Source organism: Phascolarctos cinereus, unplaced genomic scaffold (assembly GCF_003287225.1).
Source record: "Phascolarctos cinereus isolate Bilbo 61053 unplaced genomic scaffold, phaCin_HiC Scaffold_5;HRSCAF=322, whole genome shotgun sequence".
Lineage (NCBI taxonomy): Eukaryota > Metazoa > Chordata > Mammalia > Diprotodontia > Phascolarctidae > Phascolarctos > Phascolarctos cinereus.
Window position 1 is genome coordinate 29,998,639 of NW_027555958.1, and position 20,030 is coordinate 30,018,668.

General features: G+C 43.6%; 1 protein-coding gene across 3 annotated transcripts in view; it reads left to right on the forward strand.

Moving 5' to 3' along the window:
* METTL16 (methyltransferase 16, RNA N6-adenosine) overlaps positions 1-20,030 on the forward strand; it is a 59,223-nt gene extending 39,193 nt beyond the window's left edge. For all 3 annotated transcript variants that reach the window (XM_021006919.2, XM_021006921.2, XM_021006920.2), the window contains exons 10-11: positions 8,032-8,205; positions 8,311-20,030. In XM_021006919.2, coding sequence (XP_020862578.1) covers positions 8,032-8,205; positions 8,311-8,916 — 780 coding nt within the window. In that variant the 3' untranslated portion in view covers positions 8,917-20,030. The remainder of the gene's footprint in view (positions 1-8,031; positions 8,206-8,310) is intronic.

A 20,030-nucleotide genomic window follows, 5' to 3' on the forward strand; every position in this document is an offset into this window, starting at 1 on the left:
TGTGTTGTCCTTTAGCAGCCTCACCCCCACCCCTGTTGTTTAGAACTACTCACCTCACTTAGCCCAGAATCTGGCAGAGATGGGAAGAGGAAGCCCAGAGAGAGTCACTTAAGCAGAAATATTGGCCTACTTCTTGTTTCCTTTTTTTTTTTCTTAACCATTTTTAGTGTAAGCATGCAAGTTTCTACGGCAACTTCTGTTTTCACTTATTCCAGGCCTACTGACTCATTTCTGTTGATGCTAAACGTTTAAGAAAAATCTGATTTTTACTGCCAAGTCAAGTGGCTTTGCTAAGCCTGTAGATCCTGTTGTCTGGATTTATCTTAGCAACAAAAAGACGGGTCCTGATGTTGATAGAATTTTTGCACAATCATTTCTGATGAGGGAACATATTTTAGCAACTGTTCTTTTCAGAATTCTAACAGGAAGCTTGGTTTCTTCTTTGGCCCATTCCTTTTCTCTAGTCACCCCAAGGGGGAACTACTACATTTCTGCCCCTTTAGGAAGTTTGTCACTTGGAGTTTAAGGAAACCTCCTGCCCCCCAAGGTCTAACTTTGAGGTATGCATAGTCTTATTTGCTTGGAGGATTTTTTTTTTAAGTATGTCTCATAACTTGGTCTCAAAGAGACATCTTTAGGGTTCTTCCTTTAAGCCCAGGGCTCTCCTGTCTAGGAAGGTTGATATTGCCATAAGGTTAGTTGCCCTTGGGAAGCAGGATAGAAGTAATGGTTCCTTCCCCCAGTGAGAGTGGAATGGAGTTATTCTCAACTAGGGAGCGGACCTGGAATAAAGGTATTGGGTTAAAACCCTTAGCACACTGATACCACCCAGTTTCCTTGAGATCTTTCGGAGAAATGAGAAGCTTTCTTGGTCTATACCACAAAGATCATGAGCCACTTGCAAATTCAGGTTGAAAAATCTTAGCGATCAGGGAAAAGGCATGGAAAACCTCTTGTTTTAGAGCTGGGAGGGCCTTTTTTTTTTTTAGCGTGAACTAATTTTTAAAATTTTTTTATTAATTTATTTTGATTTATCAACAATCACTTCCATAAGCTTTTGAGTTTTAAATTTTTCTCCCCCTCCTTTCCCCTCTCCCTCCCCAAGACGGCGTGCAATCTGATACAGGCTCTACATATACATTCCTATTAAACATATTTTCACATTAGTGATGTTGTAAGGAAGAATTAGAATCAATAGGAGGAGCCACCAGAAAGAGGAAACAAAACAAAACGGAAGAAAAAAAAGAGCAATAGTATGCTTTGATCTGCATTCAAACTCCATACTTCATTCTCTGGATAGCATTTTCCATTATGAGACCTTTGGAGATGTCTTAGATCCTTCCATTGCTGAGAAGGGCTAAGTCTGTCAGCGTTAGTCCTTGCATAATGTGGCTGTTACTGTATGCAGTGTTCTCCTGATTCTGCTCACTTCACTCAGCATCAGTCCATACAAGTCTTTCCAGGTTTTTCTGAAGTCTGCCTGCTCATCATTTCTTATAGCACAATAGTATTCCATTACATTCATATACCACAACTTGTTCAGCCATTCCCAGTTGATGGATATGCCCTCAGTTTCCAGTTCTTTGCCAGTACAAAAAGAGCTGCTATAAATATTTTTGTATGCATGGGTCCTTTTCCCATTTAAGTGCTGTTACTGGGTCAACTGTGCCCTTTGGGCATAGTTCCAAATTGCTCTCCCAAATCTTGATGGGAAGGCCTTTTGAGGCTGTTGAGTCCAACCTTGTCATTTGTAGAGGACAAAACTTGGGCTCGGGCACAAGTGACTGGACCTCTAGAGGCAGGATCAGTTAGTGATCCTGCATTTGTGTTTTTAGAGGGCAGAGACAAACTGTACATTTATTAACAAGTTTTCTAAACCTGTAAGTGTTTTCTAAACACTTAAGTGTGTAGCACACTAAAGTGGCATTCTTCAAAAATAATATGCTTTGTCGTCTAAGTTGTCTGACACCGTTGAGTAATTACCCAAACTGCCAACCCTCCCCAAATCTTTGTTCTTCCATCACCAGCCAGTTCCTAGTTTAGCTTTCTTAGAGATCCATGCACAGGAGGTTGCAGTGAATGTAACTAAAGTATTTGGTGAATCTGATTTTTCATAGAGCCATAAGCAACAGTATCCATCCAGGTACCTCGATCTTGTCATTTAGGGGCTGTCTTTGAAAAACCACTCAGTTATCCTAAAGACTGGCAGAGTATGTCAGTTTAGTATAAAAAAAAATTATTTGTGTAATATGTAGTCAGAACAGTAACTAGTTGACTAAACTGAATTTTTCACTTTGATAGTGTCATATAAAGCAAGCATTAAGTTAAAATTACTTGAGTAGGTATGGTCCCTAGGCCATTGGCCCTCCACTGTCCCTGGACATGTTGGCTGGGAGAGCCATTGAGTGAAGACCCTGCTTTCTGTCAGCTTTCTATTCAGCAAATATTTATTATGTTCCTAGAATTATAGCGAATAGAAAAGAAATGTCTAGGACCTTATCCTCATTCTCAAGTAGTGTTTTCATAATTATAGTAGAGAGAAAAGACAAGTATGTATTAGGTTTTTTCAGCAGAAGATGACATGTGAGTTAATTGCTGGCATGAGTGATGCTCATTAGAAAAGGGAAAAACCAGTCTGGGCTAGAGGTGCCCTGAGATCTTGAGGTAGACCCTGCTCATGGAGGGAGTGTGGCAGGCAGCATAGCACATTGGGCAAAAACCCCAGGGGAAAGGCTCAGCACATTTCTGTCTCCCTTCTTAGCTCTTCCTTTGTTTGCATAACAATGTAGGAGGCCTGGCCTGTGTGCATTGGTATGGTTTCCATATAATCCATTGAAACCTCAGTACAAGAAAAAGGGAGGAGAGAGGCTAAGCCTTTTTATTCCTTTTAGGCCTGTTGTCTGCTTTTTTCCAGAGCCCTAGCTGGTGCTTGTATATATTTGGATTGCTGCCCTGTCTCACAAAAAACAAGGTGCATTGAAAATCATAAATCACACCCTCTTAAACATCCTGCCTTGTTTCAAGACAGTGGCAAGAGACTTGAGTTTTTAACATACCTGACCTTCTGCAGCCAAGGGTGGTGGGGTTTTTTTTATGTTAAGGATTTTTCCCCTGCCCACATCAAAAAAAGCATTTGTGTTTAATTTTGTAACCCACATTAGTGTAAACAAGACAATGAAAGATCAAAACAAGAGCAGACTAGGTCAGAAAGATGTTATTAAGTGCCTACTATGTGTTTGATACTTCCCAAGCATCTTGAGAAGAATTCAGTTTAAATTTGGACATCGAATTTAATTTTTCCCTTACTACTGAGGCCAGAAATACATCCCAATGTCTGTGATCCTTTTAAATATTGTCCTTTTTCTCAGAACTTCTTTGGAATTTCTCTTTGGGAATCCCTTCAGAATATAACCTCATGAGGACAAATTTTAAGTCTTTGAAGGTCAGTTTTGGAGCAGCCCATAAGTCATTCAGAGCCCTGTTTGGTGAAAAAAGTAAATAACCAAGTTGGGTCATAGTTATACCCCAGCTGAGAAAGAGCTGCGATTTTTATCTCTGATGGTTTTCCCTCCGCTGATAGTGATCACTGTCCCTTCTTGATTTAGTGAATATGTAGCATCATTAGTTACAGTGAGTTAAAAACAAATTCTTCCCCTGCTGGCTAATTTCTCCTGGTTCTCAAATGACACTTGGCTTCCAGGACTGTGCTCCAAGACTTTTCAGCTGTCTTTGAAGAGAACCCTGGTCCGCCTCTGTTCCATGATGGGGATTTGGACTTGAGTTCAGAAACTGGGTTGTAGTCTTCTAAAAAGGAAGGTGTGACCATGGACTATTGAGCTTAGTTCCTCCTGTGACTTACTTAAACTGTTTAAATTGGTTCAGACTTGAACTAAGGGATGGCTGCACAGTGATTGCTTTGAAGGGACCAGTGTGCATTGGGTTATATAAATTCTGGCGTGTTTCTTTTAAAGAAAAAAAAATCGGTATCTAGCTTTCTTCAGTCAGTATGCACTTTCACTTTCTGCTTGGCTGCCTTTCGAGTACTGACTCAGATTTCTTTCAGCTCCATTAAGTTCATACACTGTACCTTACTAAGTGCATATACACATAGTAGGCACTCAATAAAATTTGAGTGAATCAAGTAGGACTTTTCGATAAAATGTACCAGCTGTGTCCACCCAGATGTTCCAGTCTTGCCCGTGAAGTGCTTGTGTTTACTCTGGTCTTTTTTGTCCTCCCAAGGAAGATCGTCCAAATTCAGTTTCTGTAAAGAGTGGCAGAGAACGTGCTGTGTTGCCAAGATGACTTTTTCTATTCTTACCTCTGTAACAACTTCAGAGACATTGAGGCTGTGCCGGGCTCCTTGCTACTCATGCCTTCTTAGCTGACCTTTTCCTGAGCCAGTCTCCTGCTTCTGCCAACTCTTGTCTGCCAGAACCTGGGCACAGAGTCTTCATTCTTAGGAGTCTTCTCAAGTAGCCTTCTCCACCTTACCTTCTTCCCCTCCCTCTTTTCTTCTTTCGTCCCCTTTCCATTCCCCCTGTCCCTCTCTCACTCTCCTTTTCTCCCCTCTGCTTCTGTCTCCCTCTTTTAAAATCAGAGCACTTAATTTTGTCCTGGTTTTCTTGGGATTTGCTGTTGATTATAACTAACAGGCCAGGGCTGTGTGTCACAGTCTGTTAGCTATGGTGCATCTCACTTAAGGCCTCATTCACAGATATTGTTAAATCTATAAGTGATGGCAAAAGTGGGAGTATAAGGAATCTTAAAATTCTTAAATCTTAAAAATTAAAATTGGTAGGTTTTAAGTAAATTATTTGAGCAAATAATTGTCATTTTAACTTATTGTAATACTCCTCCCATTTTTTGTGTTCTGAACGGGTCACCAAATAGCAAATAAAATTATTGTGTAAACCACTGAATCCATGCAGTTTTTGACAGAAATAGGCATCCTTTTTAGAGGGCAAATGACCCAAGGGACTGATTTCATACTGTAATTTCAGTTGCACGGTATTATGGGGAGGGGACTTTCTTAATCTGACATGAGTTGTAAAGTGGGCTCTGGTCCTTTGTGTTAAGCTGGATTACCCAGTGTGAAGCATTGATTTTTAGACTTTAAGATGTTGAATTATTTAAGTGCACCTTGCCTGCTAAACTAGATTGTTGCTGTTTGAGGACTTGAAACAGATCTCTATGATGATGACTTTAGATCTTAGTGTTAGCAAAATAAGTTCCATTTTAATTGTGAGTGGAGAGACAAAGCCATCCATAAGATTTCCCATTCATTGAACACTTGTGAAGAGGTATGAAACGATGCTAATAGAAGGGATCTAAGTGGTGGTGTCTTAAGACCTGCTCTTGCTCTTTATTGCATTTTAATGTGACCCTGCTGAGTAAAATAAGGATTTTCAGTATGTCAGAGTCCACATCAGGATGGGGGGGGGGGATGTTGAAGTTTATAATCATTAAAATCTTGCTTGGAAATTTATGAAAGAATGAAGTTGTCAGCCTTTTGGCATAAAACTTGATTTAAAATATTTTTTCTTTTTTAATGAATGAGCAGCTGTCAGCAAATCTGACATTTCTGATGACATAATACGCTAGGGCAGAGCTTTGTGTAGGGGAGATTAGAATTGGAGTACTGGATAAAGTAGCCCCATTTGGGACAGGGAAGTTCTATTATTTAAACCTAGATCAGTAGTTTAATGTTTCTCTCTTGTTGGATCTTACTTCCCTTAGGCTTTGTAAAAGTCGGTAGAAACAGGAAGACTAAATTAGCAAGGTTTTAGAGTGCTTCCCTTTTTCTCTCCATCCATCTTTAGAATTGGGCGGGTCGGGGTGGGGAGTGTGGTGGTGGGGGGAGGGGGGTGTTTCTTTGGGAAATCCTACTTCTCTCAGATACAAAAAGTATTCGAGTCAAATGGGTCAGGACCTATCAGTACTAGTGGAGTAACTTCAGGAAGCCACACTGCTGCTATGTTGTATCTCCGTGTTTAGCCGTACTCTGGTCAGGCACTTGAAAGAACCAAAATGAATCACAGAAGTGCCCCATGGGTAGTAATTCCTTCCATAAGGTCTTTGTTGTATCACAGGGCTTAGTGCATGTGTGTATGTATGTGCACATACACACACATCCTCTCTCTCTCTCTTTCTCTAATGTTTAAAGTTGAAATATGGAACTTGATTCTGTTACCTATTTTTTACAGCTTCAAATACGTTGTAACTAGTTTAATACTTGGATTTTTATGTTCTTGGCCAGGAGATACTTGAAAGCTGCAGGCACACTCATAAGTGGTTACTTTTTCTCTTGCTGTGTTATTAAGTCATTATTCTACCACCTGAATCTTAATGTCAAACCTGAATTGGCCCGATCTTGTCTGAAAATATTAGCCAGACAAGCCTAGGCTTGGGCACAGCCCAGAATCCACTGTTTGTCGTTTCCCCTGAGTGCTTTTGATTGGCTTGTTTCCTCTGTTTCCATCCCTTTCTGGTAAACTCAATCAAATCGAGTTGTTGTTGTTGTTGTTTTAAAGCATTTCTTTATGTAATGATCTTTTATTTAATCTGCTTGCTAACTTAAAGAGGAACATTGAGGAGTTGTTGGAAGTTGTTACATTGAAAATTCCTTAGTATAGAAATATAATGGCTTTCCCCATGTGTCTGTATTGGAGTAAGAAACTCGCAGCCTCAGAGTGGGTGATACTTTCTGTTTTCTGCCTAAAACAGTTCTGAGCTAGTAAGAGTGATTTTGCTTGTAACACCCCTGGGGACCTTCAACAAGTCATTGGTTCCTTTTGTTCTGTTTCCTCCTCTGTGAAGTGTGGGTCTAGGCTTGTCTGAAAATAGCATTGGTTCCTTTTGGAATCACAGCGTTTCAAAACCGTTTGACCTTCTGGTCTTTGTGCTCGGTCTCTGCTCGGTCTCTGCTCAGTCTCTAATGTCTTCATTCTTGTCTTCATCTTTATATTGTTTGAGTTTTAAGTCTGATCACTTCTGAATATAGTAAGATGTCTTCTTTTTGGAGCTAAATAGCCATAAGATGTGTTTTTAAAATATTGCTTCTGTGTAAGACCAGTCTAGGGAGATGCTTTCATTTCATTTTTAAGAGAAAAAAAAAATGTGATGACGTAATTGAACTCGAATGTGGAGTTTGAGTCCCCCTAGTGGGTATGGCCAGGAAAGATTTAGATTCCCTGCTTGAGGAGGAGGAAGGAAAGGGATGACAGACTGACAAGCTTAATCTGGGTAAAACCAATTTCCAAGGTCAGCATTTTCAGGGAGATTTTGAGAGATGAAGAATCCATTGGTTCCATGAAGGATAGTATCTGTGTGCAGCTCATCAGCTTGTTACTGATATCCAGCAGGATTCAGCATATGATACCTGTGGCTCTCATTGGTATTGATAGACAAACCCTGGAAATCTCTGGCTCATTCCAAGCTTCTGCTAACATTGAAACACAAATTAGAAATTGATGATCTGGGTGTGTGCAGTTCCTTAAGAAAAGGGCTCTTTGTGTCCCCGGGGCTCTTGTTCTTTCCTGAAATGAAGCCCCATCTCTTGCATGAGACTTTCTTCCTCCCCTCCCTTCCGCCTCCCCCCGGCCAATAGTGCTCTTCCTTTCCTACTCTTGAAATGACTTCATATATATTTTATATTTACTACTCTGTACCTAGTCTCTCCCCCTCCCCCCTCACTCCTTAAGGAGCAAGGACTGTTTATTTTTCTTTGTTATCCCCAATTCTAGATATAGGGATGTCATTGTCTGGCACATATCTTTAACAGATGCTTCTGTTCAAATCTACTGAATTGTGTGGAATGGTATGAGCCTACTTTGGCCATAGCAGATAAGGAAATTACCTATAGCTTACTGAATTATTTTCTGTCACTTAAGGTGTTAATGAAATTTCATTGTGGGGTGTGAGAGAGAGAGAGAGAGAGAGTGTGTGTGTGTGTGTGTGTAGGTGGATGGATGGATATTTTGGATGATTTTTACCTACTAATCCCATCCTACCCCTCTTTTTTACTTTCAGTCACCTCCATCTAAGAGAAGAAAACTAGAAAAGCCTAGGAAGCCCATTACATTTGTAGTATTAGCAGCCAACATCAAAGAATTATTCCTCAAAGCTTCTGCTGTGGGCTCCGAGACTGTGGAAGGCATAGCAGTTATTACAACATGGCTTGAAAAAATCCTCACTGATCTGAAGGTACCTGATTTAGGAGATGAAGATGTTTTTCCTGATCTGTTTTGGGGGCATCAAGCGGGGATGCAGAGTTGATGTCTGTGAAATCTTGTTTTTTCCTCCAAATAGGTCCAGCATAAACGCGTGCCCTGTGGAAAAGAAGAATTCAGTCTATTCCTAACAGCCATAGAAAACTCTTGGGTTCATTTAAGGAGGAAGAAAAGAGACAGAGTAAGGCAATTGAGAGAAGTTCCTCGAGCCTCCGAAGACTTCATTCAAGCTATGGAAGAGGAGAAACCTGTTCCCAAAGAGATGGAAATTAACCCAGATTGCACCAAGTGCCCTGATGAGAGCTCCCCCTCCAGGCCTGCCATGTATGGAGCCGAACCAGCTGTGTCTGAAAGTCACCACCCAGATAATAGCCAAGACCCAATGGAGGAGGAAGGGCCTGAGAAAAAGGGAAGGACAGAGGTTTTAGAAAGTGTTAGGGGCTCTTTCTGTGCCACTGAGGAGCTAGATTCTCTTGAAGAAGTTGCCAATACAGTGGCTGAAAGAGAGAAGAATTCTCAAGGGGCTCCTGGACATTATCTGTTTAAGTGTTTAATAAATGTCAGGAAGGAGGCAAACGATGACGCAGTGGTAGAGATGCATTGGGTTGAGGGCCAGAACAGGGACTTAATGAACCAGCTCTGTACGTATTTACGCAACCAAATTTTCAGGCTTGTTGCTAGTTAGCCACAAACAAATTCCTGGCACAGCTGGTCAGTCAGATGTAAAGCAGCTTGCCTTTTAGAACTTTTTTTTTTACTAATTCAGGGGAAAAATCAATGACACTAGCACGAATTTTTTTTTAAGACAATTTCAGTGAGTCAACCCTGGGCTGGATTTTTTTGTTTTGTTTGTTTAGATGCAGGGAATCGCTGTGAAGTGACATCGAAGGAAATGTCCTGGATGTTGGTAACAATAAAAAGCTACCAGGAGGCTGGGACTGTGGACGGATTTAAATCTGGCTGGCTTTGTGTTGGACTGGCTCTCCAAGGCCAGCAGATTGTGTGGCATCTGAGGTTTGGGTCAGGCATCTGTTTCATTTTGGCTGAGATGGTGCCTTGGTCTGCAGGGATATGCTCAGTCTTCAGGCCTTCTCTGGAGGCTACTGCTTTAGAGAGGCACTTGGGTTTCATTACCTCCACTCAGAAGACAGATCACTTAGCAGACTAAAGGGCTGTCTTCCTGAGTTGCCATCCAAACTTGAACTTGGGTACTGGTGTTCTGATTGACCCTTTCATCCAAGTCCCACGGCCCCTCCCGTGTCTGCAAACAGGAACCTAACCTTAGGGGTCTGATGGTGAGGTAGGGCTCCATACAGCACAAGAGCAAAGTGCTTCAGATCCCAGGAAGATAAGGCCTCAGCTTGGGTTTTCTTGCTGATTAAATTGGCAAGAGGCTTGTGATTAGTGAGTAAAAGAAGAGTTATGATTCATCTCTTTGACACTCTTGCTCCAAAACGTTTTGTAAGAGTCAAGAAGAATTCTCCACCCTTTCCCCTAACTTGTGTACAGTGTTGGGTTTTTTAGCAGCATCAATTCTGCACAATTCTGGAGTTATTTCCAAATCCCAACCAAGATTCATTTGGTGTGTACACAACACACACACACACACACACACACACACAGAGAATATTCAGAAGTGAAAAGGGTCAGTCTTGTTTCTTGTTTCAGGGGGCTACCTGTGATTGATTTGAAGTTGTCAGAAAGTAGGAATACATGCTCGTTGTCAGTGTACTCTGTTGACAGTCGAGTACTGGTCATTTGTTGAGGGGTAAATTGATGCTGATTGAACATTGTAATCTAGAGAGTCAACTCTCATCCTCACTATATTTTCTTACTGGCAGTGGAAGTTGGGTTCCTAATGTGACCTTCTTCTTAAAACTAGTGTTCCAGTAAGAATGCTTTGGGTTCCATTAGGGTTGGAAAGGCTCTCGTTTTGTTTTCAAGCACTCTGTGGGACGCCCTAGGTCTTCCCTTCTCCAAGACCAGCTCTGTGTTCGACAGGCTGTTTTTCCAGTGCTGAGGTTTTATCTGTCTAGAGCCTTCTCTCTCTATATATGTACATACATATAGGTAACTATATCTATTGCTCCCTCTCCCTTCCTCTAGGGAAAAGGTTTTTTATTAGGGTCAAGGGAAAGCCGCCCTGACCTCATTGTTACAGCCTGTGCCTGTGGTGTCCTGTCGTTAGGAGGGAAGGATCTCAGAGAAGCCATCCTCACTCTCCAAGGCTGCCCCCCCGTCCCCCCCCCGCCATGCTGCCTGACATTAGGGCTTAATTTCCTGTGTTTGCAGCACTTGTTAAAGGATAGCTGTTCATATCTAAAACAGAAAGCAGTGCTTGCTGTTTTTGTCATAGAGAGAGCACTCATCTATAAAGCACCTACTGTCTGCCAAGAAACTCTGCTAAGTGCTTTTTACCATTCTTTCATTTAACCTTCCCAGCCGCCCTGTGAGGCGGGTGATTATGATCACTGTTATGCAGTTGAGGATTCTGTGGCAGACAGGTTAAGTGACTTGACCAGGGTCACACAGTACTTCTCTGCGGCTGGGGTTTGACTCAGCTCCTCCTGACTCCAGACCCAGTGTTCTTTCTACTTTCTATCAGCTTCCTCTAGAGGATAGGATTTTAGAAGGGAGAGGAGTCTTAGAGGTTCTGTGGGCCAGCCTTTTGTTTCTCGGATGAGGAAACTGAGAACTGGAGCTGGTGAGTAACTCAACTACCATCCCAGTAAGTGGCAGAGGCCATGGCTCTGGATCCAGGGGCCTGGTATCATTGTGAGTGATTCCTAAGCTGTCCCAGGTTCTGTGGGAGGGTGTAGGAACTCTCCCATTGAAGCCTTTTGATTTTGGAGGAGTTAAAACTAGGATTATACTTCCATTTTAAATCATGTGGAAGCTAGTTGGAGCTTGTCTGTATTCAAACCTTTCTTGATTTTAAATGTCTTGTTGGGAAAGAATAGGCTACTTTTGGCTCAGAGAAGCTGGCAGTGTTTTCCCCATTTATAGAACACTGAATTTATAAAACAACCGGTTAGTTATTTTTAAAATGTTTTTGCGTGAGCACATATTTTCCAGTTGGGCTAGAGGGAGGTGGGGTTGGAAGTCTCTCTTCTTTTAAGGCGTAGATTTTTGTTTCAGAGCATATGGTTGGTTAGGCTCCTAAATCAGCATGAGGCTGCCTGTCAAGTCTAGAGGTCCAGGCCTTTCCAAAGAGAGGTCTGTGTATTAAATGGCTGTCTTTAGCAGGCTTCCCTAGATGTGCTCCTCTGCCCCTGGTGCTGGTTCCCCTGTACTTGGTAATTGGTTGGGAGAGGGAAGGTGAGCTTGCTTTGACCACAGCTGCCCATGTTCCCTAAGGGAATGTATGTGCTTTCAGAACTTCTCTCACCAGCCTCCATATGAAACACTTTACCAGGTTTGCTCTTGAAGCGTGCCTCCCATCCTTGCCACATTGCTATGTCCGTGGCACTGAAGCAGGCCATGCTTGCTGCTCTTGTCTGACTCAACCCCATTATTTCACCCTTTTTTTGATTTTGACGTATGTGTTTGATCACAGGTAGTGTGTGATCTCTTGCCTGTTCTCCTTATGTGCACGTGATTTAGAGGTTGATCAAGAATGAATAGAATTGAGTTTGAAAAATCTTCTGATGTGGATGTTGAAGCCAACTTGAATGTAAAATGTTCGGGAACAAATGGCATTGATACTCCTCCTGTTTTAATCCCCCAAGTGACTTCCCTTAGTGTATTTGCTCTTTCACGTGTACAGCAAGAATTGTAAAACTGCTCTAGGCTTATTCTGGACTGAGAAGGTGTCAGTAGTCTTTCCACGATCCTTTCCTTGTAGGCTGCTGACTCATCTACTGTGTCTGACATATGTATTGCCTGATTAGCTAATAACACTATTGAAGACCTTTGGAATAGGCCTAGAATGCTCAGACTGTGGGCTGCATTCAAAAGAGAGAAAAGTGCTGACATGTCACATAGCCTAATTAGTCTCATTGAACTTAGATCTGTGGCTAACCCCCTAGCCATTTATGTTAGTGGCATTTTGAAGAAGCTGGCGAAGTGCAAGGATACTGTTGACATTGAAATTGCATCCTCGACCCACTTTCTTAGAACCCTTTCTGGTCTCAGGTCATGTTTAATGTTAAGTGAAGTTGGTTCCATAACTAACAACATCTGATCTTGTACGCTGTTGAGAGCAAGTTTAATAACCTGTTTTAATAACAGTGGGGATATTTGATACTATGATACAGCAACTCTGAGAACATGTAGTTGATAAGTTAGTGGGTCAGAGACCCCCCTAAAGAAGATACTGGGTGATAGTGCCAGTGTTGGCAGATCTTCTAAGGACGGACTGATGACGGTCAGGTCTTTGTCCTAGTGTAACATGGCTTGGGAGTTCTACAAAGTGTATGATGTAGTAGAGAAGAATGCTGGCTAAGAGCTAGCCATGGTGGCACATCAGCAGGGGAGTGCTTAAGCAGCTAGATCCTAGGCGTGCCAACTTTTCATAGATATTTGGAAACATCCATCCTGTTGAGTCTGAAACCTGAGATGTCTGCTTGAGTGCTGCTGGGATTAGAACTACCTTGAAATACATTGGTTTTCCATACTTGGATAGGCAGTCTGAAGCCCAACATTCTTCAGCTTTTAGCTCTTGACCAGCTCTTCTTGAGTGGTGCTGAAGAGCTGACAGGGCTGAAGTGTATAATGTCTCATTTGTTTCAAACACATACACATCCACGTACACACATATATATATATAATGATGGTTTGGTTGTCTCCCAGTCCTAGGATGTCCTGTTTTTAACATTTGCCTCATGGAGTTCGAGAATCTCCCAGCAGGATGTTAAGATTGTCCAGAGCTTTTGTTTCATGCCTTTCCTGGGGGTGAGAGCACCTTGAATACATGCCACTCAGTCTTCCATAGGTCACATATTTGGTCTTTGACTTGGGGGACAGAATCGATGCTGTAATACAAATGTTCTGAAGCATGGCAGGTGTGTCCTGTTGAAAGTGTTTGGTTAGGATGCCAATCTACTTCTTTTAGGACCTGATGCTTTAATGTGGCCTTGCTTTTAAATGTCAGCCACTTCTGGCTTGTAAAGACTGTTACTCTGGGAGGCAGAAGCCAGCTATTTGTCCAGACCAGGCTCTAGGGTTCTAAATAAATCATTCAGCCTCTCATTCATTTCCTGTCCAAGGACCTGCACTGTTCTCGACACAGGCAGTACACGGCATTCCCTCTCATGGCCACAAGGAGGCGTTTATGGCCCTTTTTGCCAAAGAGCTAGATTTCTTATGGGAAAGGATGGCTTGGACCTTGGTGTTGGTATTTTTTTAAAGAACCTTTATATTTTAATTACCTCCAAAATTAAGGCTAGCTTTCCAGATAAGCCATTTCCTCTTCAGCTGTCATCAAGAATGAGAAGTTCTTTTGACTTTGTCTTTGCTATTAATTAGCCTTTAAGAAATTTTTTAAGGGGGTAGAGGGTCACCACACAGTGAATGAATGTACACTCTCAGACCTGACTAGAAGTTTGGAGAGCTCCAAGAAAGAAAGTATTTGGAACACTCTCTGGTCAATTTTTTCATCGTTTTCTTTTTCCTGTTTAGTTGAATAATGTGGTTGAATAAACACACATAGTCCTTGCACATTATTGTTTAAACTAAGGCAGCCTGCTGAATGGTGAGGGTGCCATTGTCCACACAGTGCTGCCCTCACCTTTTTAGCCCAACCCTCCTTCTCTGGAGAGTATATTGCAGTTCTTTGCCTGGCCAGGGCTTCACCAGTACCTCAGGCCCATGCTCTGTTGGCCGTTACACTGGCACTGAGCTCAGCCTCTGCCTTGTTTAAGGGGCTGGCTTTAGGAGAAGGAAGGAACCAAGTATTGGAGTTGTTGAGGATTCACCCATGAGGCAAGAATTTAAACTCTGTGACCTTTCCTTCCTGTGAGCACGGCCATGCTGGGCTGGGAACCCATGGCCTCCTTGCAGTACCCTTCAAGGCAGTGGACCTCGGGAAAGATGTGGCTGAATTGGAGAAAGGCTCCTGGGCCATTTGGAACTGACCAATTGGTGTTAACTGAAAGGTAATTCCTGTACTTCTAGACTATGGGTGACCACAAGAGAAGCCACTGTGTATCTTCCAAAGGCAGGCACAGGACCATGGTCTGTTATGGGGCCTGTGTTTTATGAAAAATCTGGACAATCGTGACCAAGGTAGTGAGGAGCCAGGGAGAGCGTGGTAGTTGTCTTCAGGTGTTTCAAGGACTATGATGAAGAAGAACATTTGACTTGTTGTTTGTCCCCCCCAGGGGTAGAACTAGGAGCAGTGGGGAGGAGGTGCAGGTGCAGATTTAGGCTTGATGTAAATAAAATACCTAATTGAGGTGTCTAAGAGAAAGGGCTGTCTTCTAAGCTAAGAAGTTCCCTGTGCTTTGGGATCTTCAAGGAGAAAAGCTACATGGAGGCCACTTGTTGGAGAAGGGGTTCTTGGCCAGGTAAAAGTTGAACTGTTCACCCTCTGAATTCTTTTGCACCTCCTAGATTCTGTGAATGGTAGTACTGGGGTTACTTAAGGCCTCCAGACCCAGAAATAGCTTAATGGCTCTAGTAGGTGGGAGCTTGCTCCCTGGGCTGTCGTTTGATTTCTTTGGGCCTCTTTAGCTACATGAGTGAATGCCCCGTTGGTTTCAGGCCCTCCTTGGCACTAGAGAGCTTTCTGACGGCCCATCGCCTCCAGTTCCTCAAATTCACTTCACAGTGCGCTCTAGGACTCTCAGGGCTGAGCCTCTCAGAGTGCTTTGCTGTGACTCACCTAAATGACTAAAACAGCAATTTGTTTATTTAATTGGTAATTGGAGCAGCCACTGCTACATTTAGTGGGCTTGCACTTGTACTTTGGAGGAAGCATGTTTTGACTATGGTGAGGGCACCATACCTCATAACAGCCAGTGAGTTGTAGCTTCTTTGTCTGTCTTGGTCTAAAGGGAAACACCACTGTTTGGAGCCTCTGTGACTAGGGGTTTGTTAGTAGGTGCTGATCACATTAGCTGGTCTAGGTTAACATCCCAGGATTGGGTTGTGTTTGTAGCTTGGATGAGGAAAGGTGTTAATCCAAGACGATAGAATGGTGAATTAGGGCCCACTGGATGCTGTTTAGGATAAGGAGGTGGGGGGGGGGTGTCTCTCATTAAAGGGAGGATCCTAAGATGAAAGATCTTGAATGTTTGGTGTCACCTTTTTACCCTCAAACAGCTCAAATTCTCATTTTGTTGGAGAGGCTAGACTTCTGTGAGGTTTCTCTCCTCCCCCCAACACCCCAAACACACAACCTCCTAATACCTATCTAACCTGTACCAAGGAGAAGGCACTTTATTTGTTTGTTTATTTTGGGGGGGGGGCAGTGGAGGTTAAGTGACTTGCTCAGGGTCACACAACTAGCTAGTAACTGTCTGAGATCATATTTGATCTAAGGTCCTCCTGACTCCAGGGCTGGTGCCGTATCCACTGTGCTACCTAGCTGTGCAGGGAAGGCACTTTAATGATAGGGGGGAAGAGAGAAGTCACTTCTTACTAACATTTGATAATTAGGCACTTGAGGTAACATTCCTTGAACTTTACTTCCTATGATCAATGACTGAGAACACTTAGAGAAATAGCTAATAATTAGTGTTTAATTCATGCCGCCAGATCTTTATATCTAATGGTATTTTTAGTTCAAATAATTAGTGGTCATACAAAATAAAAGTGTCTTGTGAAAGTACATGTTGGATCAGAATCAGTGTGAAATAACTATTAATTACCTTAGGACAGTTTGGCAATATGGAATTGGATTATAATGAACATGATGCTTGATTTTCTTTCTTTTTTAGCAGTCAGTACCAAGTATCTCAGTTACAGAACAAACAGGATCACTTTGCTTTTTGAGATTGTTCCTTGTAAGGAGAGTTACAGACCCTGATCTTTCGGCCTTTGGCAGCTGTTGTAGGTTTTCCTGGTACAGGTGTTAGCTGTCACTGACTGGAGAGGGCAGTGGTGATGGCAAGTGCTTTCCTCAGCCTGATGGAGCAGTCATCCAGGTTCGTTGGGATTCTCAGCTCATCCTAACCTCTACCCCCCCCCCCACAACACACACACTAGAGATCTTCCTCCAGAGGATTATAAAGTCAAGGTTGAGGCAGAAGGGTTAGGGACCCAGGTGGTTCTTTTCCCTGTCTCCGAAGGGTCTATGATCTTGATATGTGGATTAAAGGAAGCAAAGTGGCAGGGCTAAAGTATGGAAGAACACCCCCCTACCAACCTGAAGTCCATGCACTGCCCAGATAGGGGCTTGCCTGAGGACCAGAGTTCCCTGAAGCTACTCCTGGGTTGGGCCTCTGTCCTTCAGTTTGGTAAGATTTGGTCACACTATTTCTAATGAGCCTGAAAATGCTTTACTGCTATGTACTGTACTGACCTGACGCTGGGGGAGTTGATCTTGTTTTCCCTTTCTGGGGAGCCAGCAGGGTTTTCTAGCCTAACTCTTGGCAGGAGTAGGAGTGTTTTGGTGTGTAAGCTGTGGGAAGCTGGGCCCTCTCTAGAAAAGCCTAGCTTCGCTAAGAGGGCCAGACCATTCCGCTGTGGAGCATGGAGGGTGTCTTTTAAGTGGGAGACAGAGGCTGCTGTTTCTTAAATGTTGATAAGAGTAGAGAGTTCTGGGGGAAACCCAACCAGAGAGTGCTGGAAGACACAGGCTAGGCCTGGATTTAAAGTACAGCTGCAATACAGAGATGAAAACAAGTTGAGTGTTGTTCACACTGGAAGTCACCTTTCTGTCTTGTGCCATCACTACTCAGAGATGGAGAAAAAAGGCCTTGCTCCAAAGTGGTAGGAGAGGAGAGTGCTGTGGTGTTCTAGACAGGAAAGGGCACGATGTGAGGGAAAATTCCTGAGCTGGTTCAGAAGCCCTGAGGGAATCGGCTTTGTGAGTGAAAATGTGAGGACAGTAGAACAAGGAATCTTGTAAGAAGCAAGGCCAGAACTGGATTCAGTTTGAGAGATCATATTGCCCCCCTCAGCAAGTCATTGGAATCATCAGGAGGAGCTGCCTCATCAATCACTGGATAACTGCACCAATTAAACTCTGCACAGCTTCCCAGCTTTGTCCTGGTAACTGGGAGCTAGGGGCACAGATTGTTACAAAGTCTAGAAGGGGAAAGGAGAAATTTGATATTTTTTTTGGCTCCGTGGGAGCTCTACCACCTGCAAATGAGAGAAGAAACGTTTCTGAAACCTGGAGGCTAAAAGGCTATGCAGAAACTCGGCCCTAGACAATAAAGGGAGCTCACAGCGCTTGCTTAGTATTTTGCTTTCAGGAGAACTAGGTCTTTGGAGGAAGGAGTTCTGTGTTGTGATCCGATGAGTTGTGCTTGCTTGAGCCCTGGACTTGTTCCTTCCCCTGCTTATGTCCTTAGCCCTGTCCCAGCGTAGGTTCTGCCAGTAATCTGACAGTCCTGTAAGCTGTGGTATTCCCTTTGGCTTCTGCTGGATTCAGGCTTGTGGGGGATGTGGTTGCCTTTCCTAGAGAGCAGTACGCATTGGCACAGATAACAGACCATTCCATTTTGGGAGGTGGTGTCACTGCTGCAGAAAGGGAGCTCGGCCTGAGAGACAAGACGGCGGAAACATTGGCCTGGATGCTTTCTTAGTGGTAATCGATGACCCGCTTGCCTCTCTAGAGGTCCTGGCTGGCGCCTGACATGGCCTGGAAGGCCCCCTTTCCGTTTTTATTCCTATATTTCTGTCTAATCCTGCTCCTTTAATCTGCCTTGATTCCATTCAAATAATTGATAAGCTTTTCTGCTTGCCTTTTGACCCCTGCCCTTGTTAGTCATGCCCAATCCCTTCTCCACATTCTCAAGTTTCTTTTCCGCACACTGCCCCAGCTGGCCCCAGAGTTGGATTTCTTGGAGAAGTTCAGTGCCTGGCCCCTCCCTACTCTGTCCCTTTGACCTGAGAGTTTCTTTGCATGCTACTCAGCATTTGGAACCAGGGTGGTTGCCTTGGTAGAAATCTCTCCAGGGACTGCCCATCACCTTGTCATTTCTAGAACTGGATGTGCTTCTGGGCAGGGCTGTGGAATCAGGTGGAATAGTCTTTTCATCCACTCCAGACTTCAGACCTGGGTGGCCCCGGGACCCCAAGCCTGAAGCTACTTCCTTGCCTTCTGTGTCAGTTGCTCACCTTGGTTTTGGATGTTATTTAGCGAAACGAATGGTTCTTCCTGCCTTATTACTGTAGGGAGGGGTGGGGGTGGGCTCTGTTCACTTCTTTTTGTCATCTGTGGGCTTCATTCATATACCTATGTCCCTGGACATGCTGGGGTCGTGGGAGTTGGGTTCTAGTTCAGCCATTGCCATTGACCAGCTTCAGAAGAAGTCATTTAACTTTCCTGGACTTCAGTTTTTTTCATATAAAATTAGGTGGTTAGCCTTAGATCATCCTTTCCACTTCCAACATTTATTGAAGAGGGAGCATCAGTAACATGAGATGGGAAATTGGAAGGTAAAATTGTCTTCTGGCTGAGTTGGGTCTGGAGGCTGGAATGATATGCTCAGACCCTCCACAGAGGAGCCCGTTACGTCATATTGGCCATGGTTACTTAGGCCCAGCCAGTAGGGAACAGGCAGGAGCTACAAGTGAAATTCACCTGTTGTTTTCTGCCTCTCAGCCATTGCCTTCACTGCACCTCACCTTGTTGGGGAAGCTGGAGGCTTTTCTGAGAATAGCCTTGTCAGACCAGGGAAACCTTCAGACAGGCCAGACGAGTTCGGCTGAGGCTCCCGGGGTAGTATAGGAAAGGGCCTAACAAGGTGAGAGGTCGCTTTAGTGAATGACCTTTGATCCGAATTGGAGTAGGCCAGTCCGCTTTTGGTCATGAGGATGCAGTTTAATTGTTCTCTTATCCCCTTGCTTCTTCCTCTCCTACAGTATATTCTGTCCTTGGTGCTTCAGGCGTGGGTAGGGGAGGAGTTTCGTAAAAGCACTTGGAAAGACTGAGAAATCCTAGCCAGAAGTATTTAAGATATTAGTACATTTCCTTTTCAAACTTAATCATATGTAATCTGACAGAAGCATCTTCTAGGCTTTGATGTCTCCTTCCTCCATTCATTGGACCCATTTCACCCCTTTTTTAGTTCCTTCCATCCCAAGGGAGTTTTTAGGAATGATATCTAGTGTTGGGACTTTCTTAGAATAGACTAGAACTTTGGAATGTGGAGGTGCAGCCTTGGACATAAACAGCATGTCCCTAATTCCACGTGTGTCAGTATGTAAGGAGCGTAAACCTGGAGTCTTGCGACCCCAGTAGGACACAAATTTGAGTTTGTAATATGGAATTTGGGGTGTGAGGTGTGAACTGAGCAGCCCAGACATGCAAGGAGACCTCTACCGTCACTGATGCAGCAGAACCAGTGGCAGGTCCCGCACAGGAAATGCACGGATGGCCCTTTTGTTTTCTGTTGAAATGCCAGATTCACCTCTTCCTCTTCTCATTCTAGTAACTGCATGGGCTGGGTAAAACACAGTGTCTACACACTGGCCTGCTGACCTCTCTGCTCCACAGTGAAAACAGAGATGCTGCCTAGGTAGGGGTGGGGTTATCTTTTCAGAAGCAGTAGGTAGGCCTTAGATGCCCAGTGGCTTTTTGCAGGCCAGCAGCAGATCTGAAGCCGCATTGCTAAACTCTTGCCTAATGTTGTCAGGCTTATTGTCCCCATGTGACCCAAATAAACAGATGATCATGTGAACCCA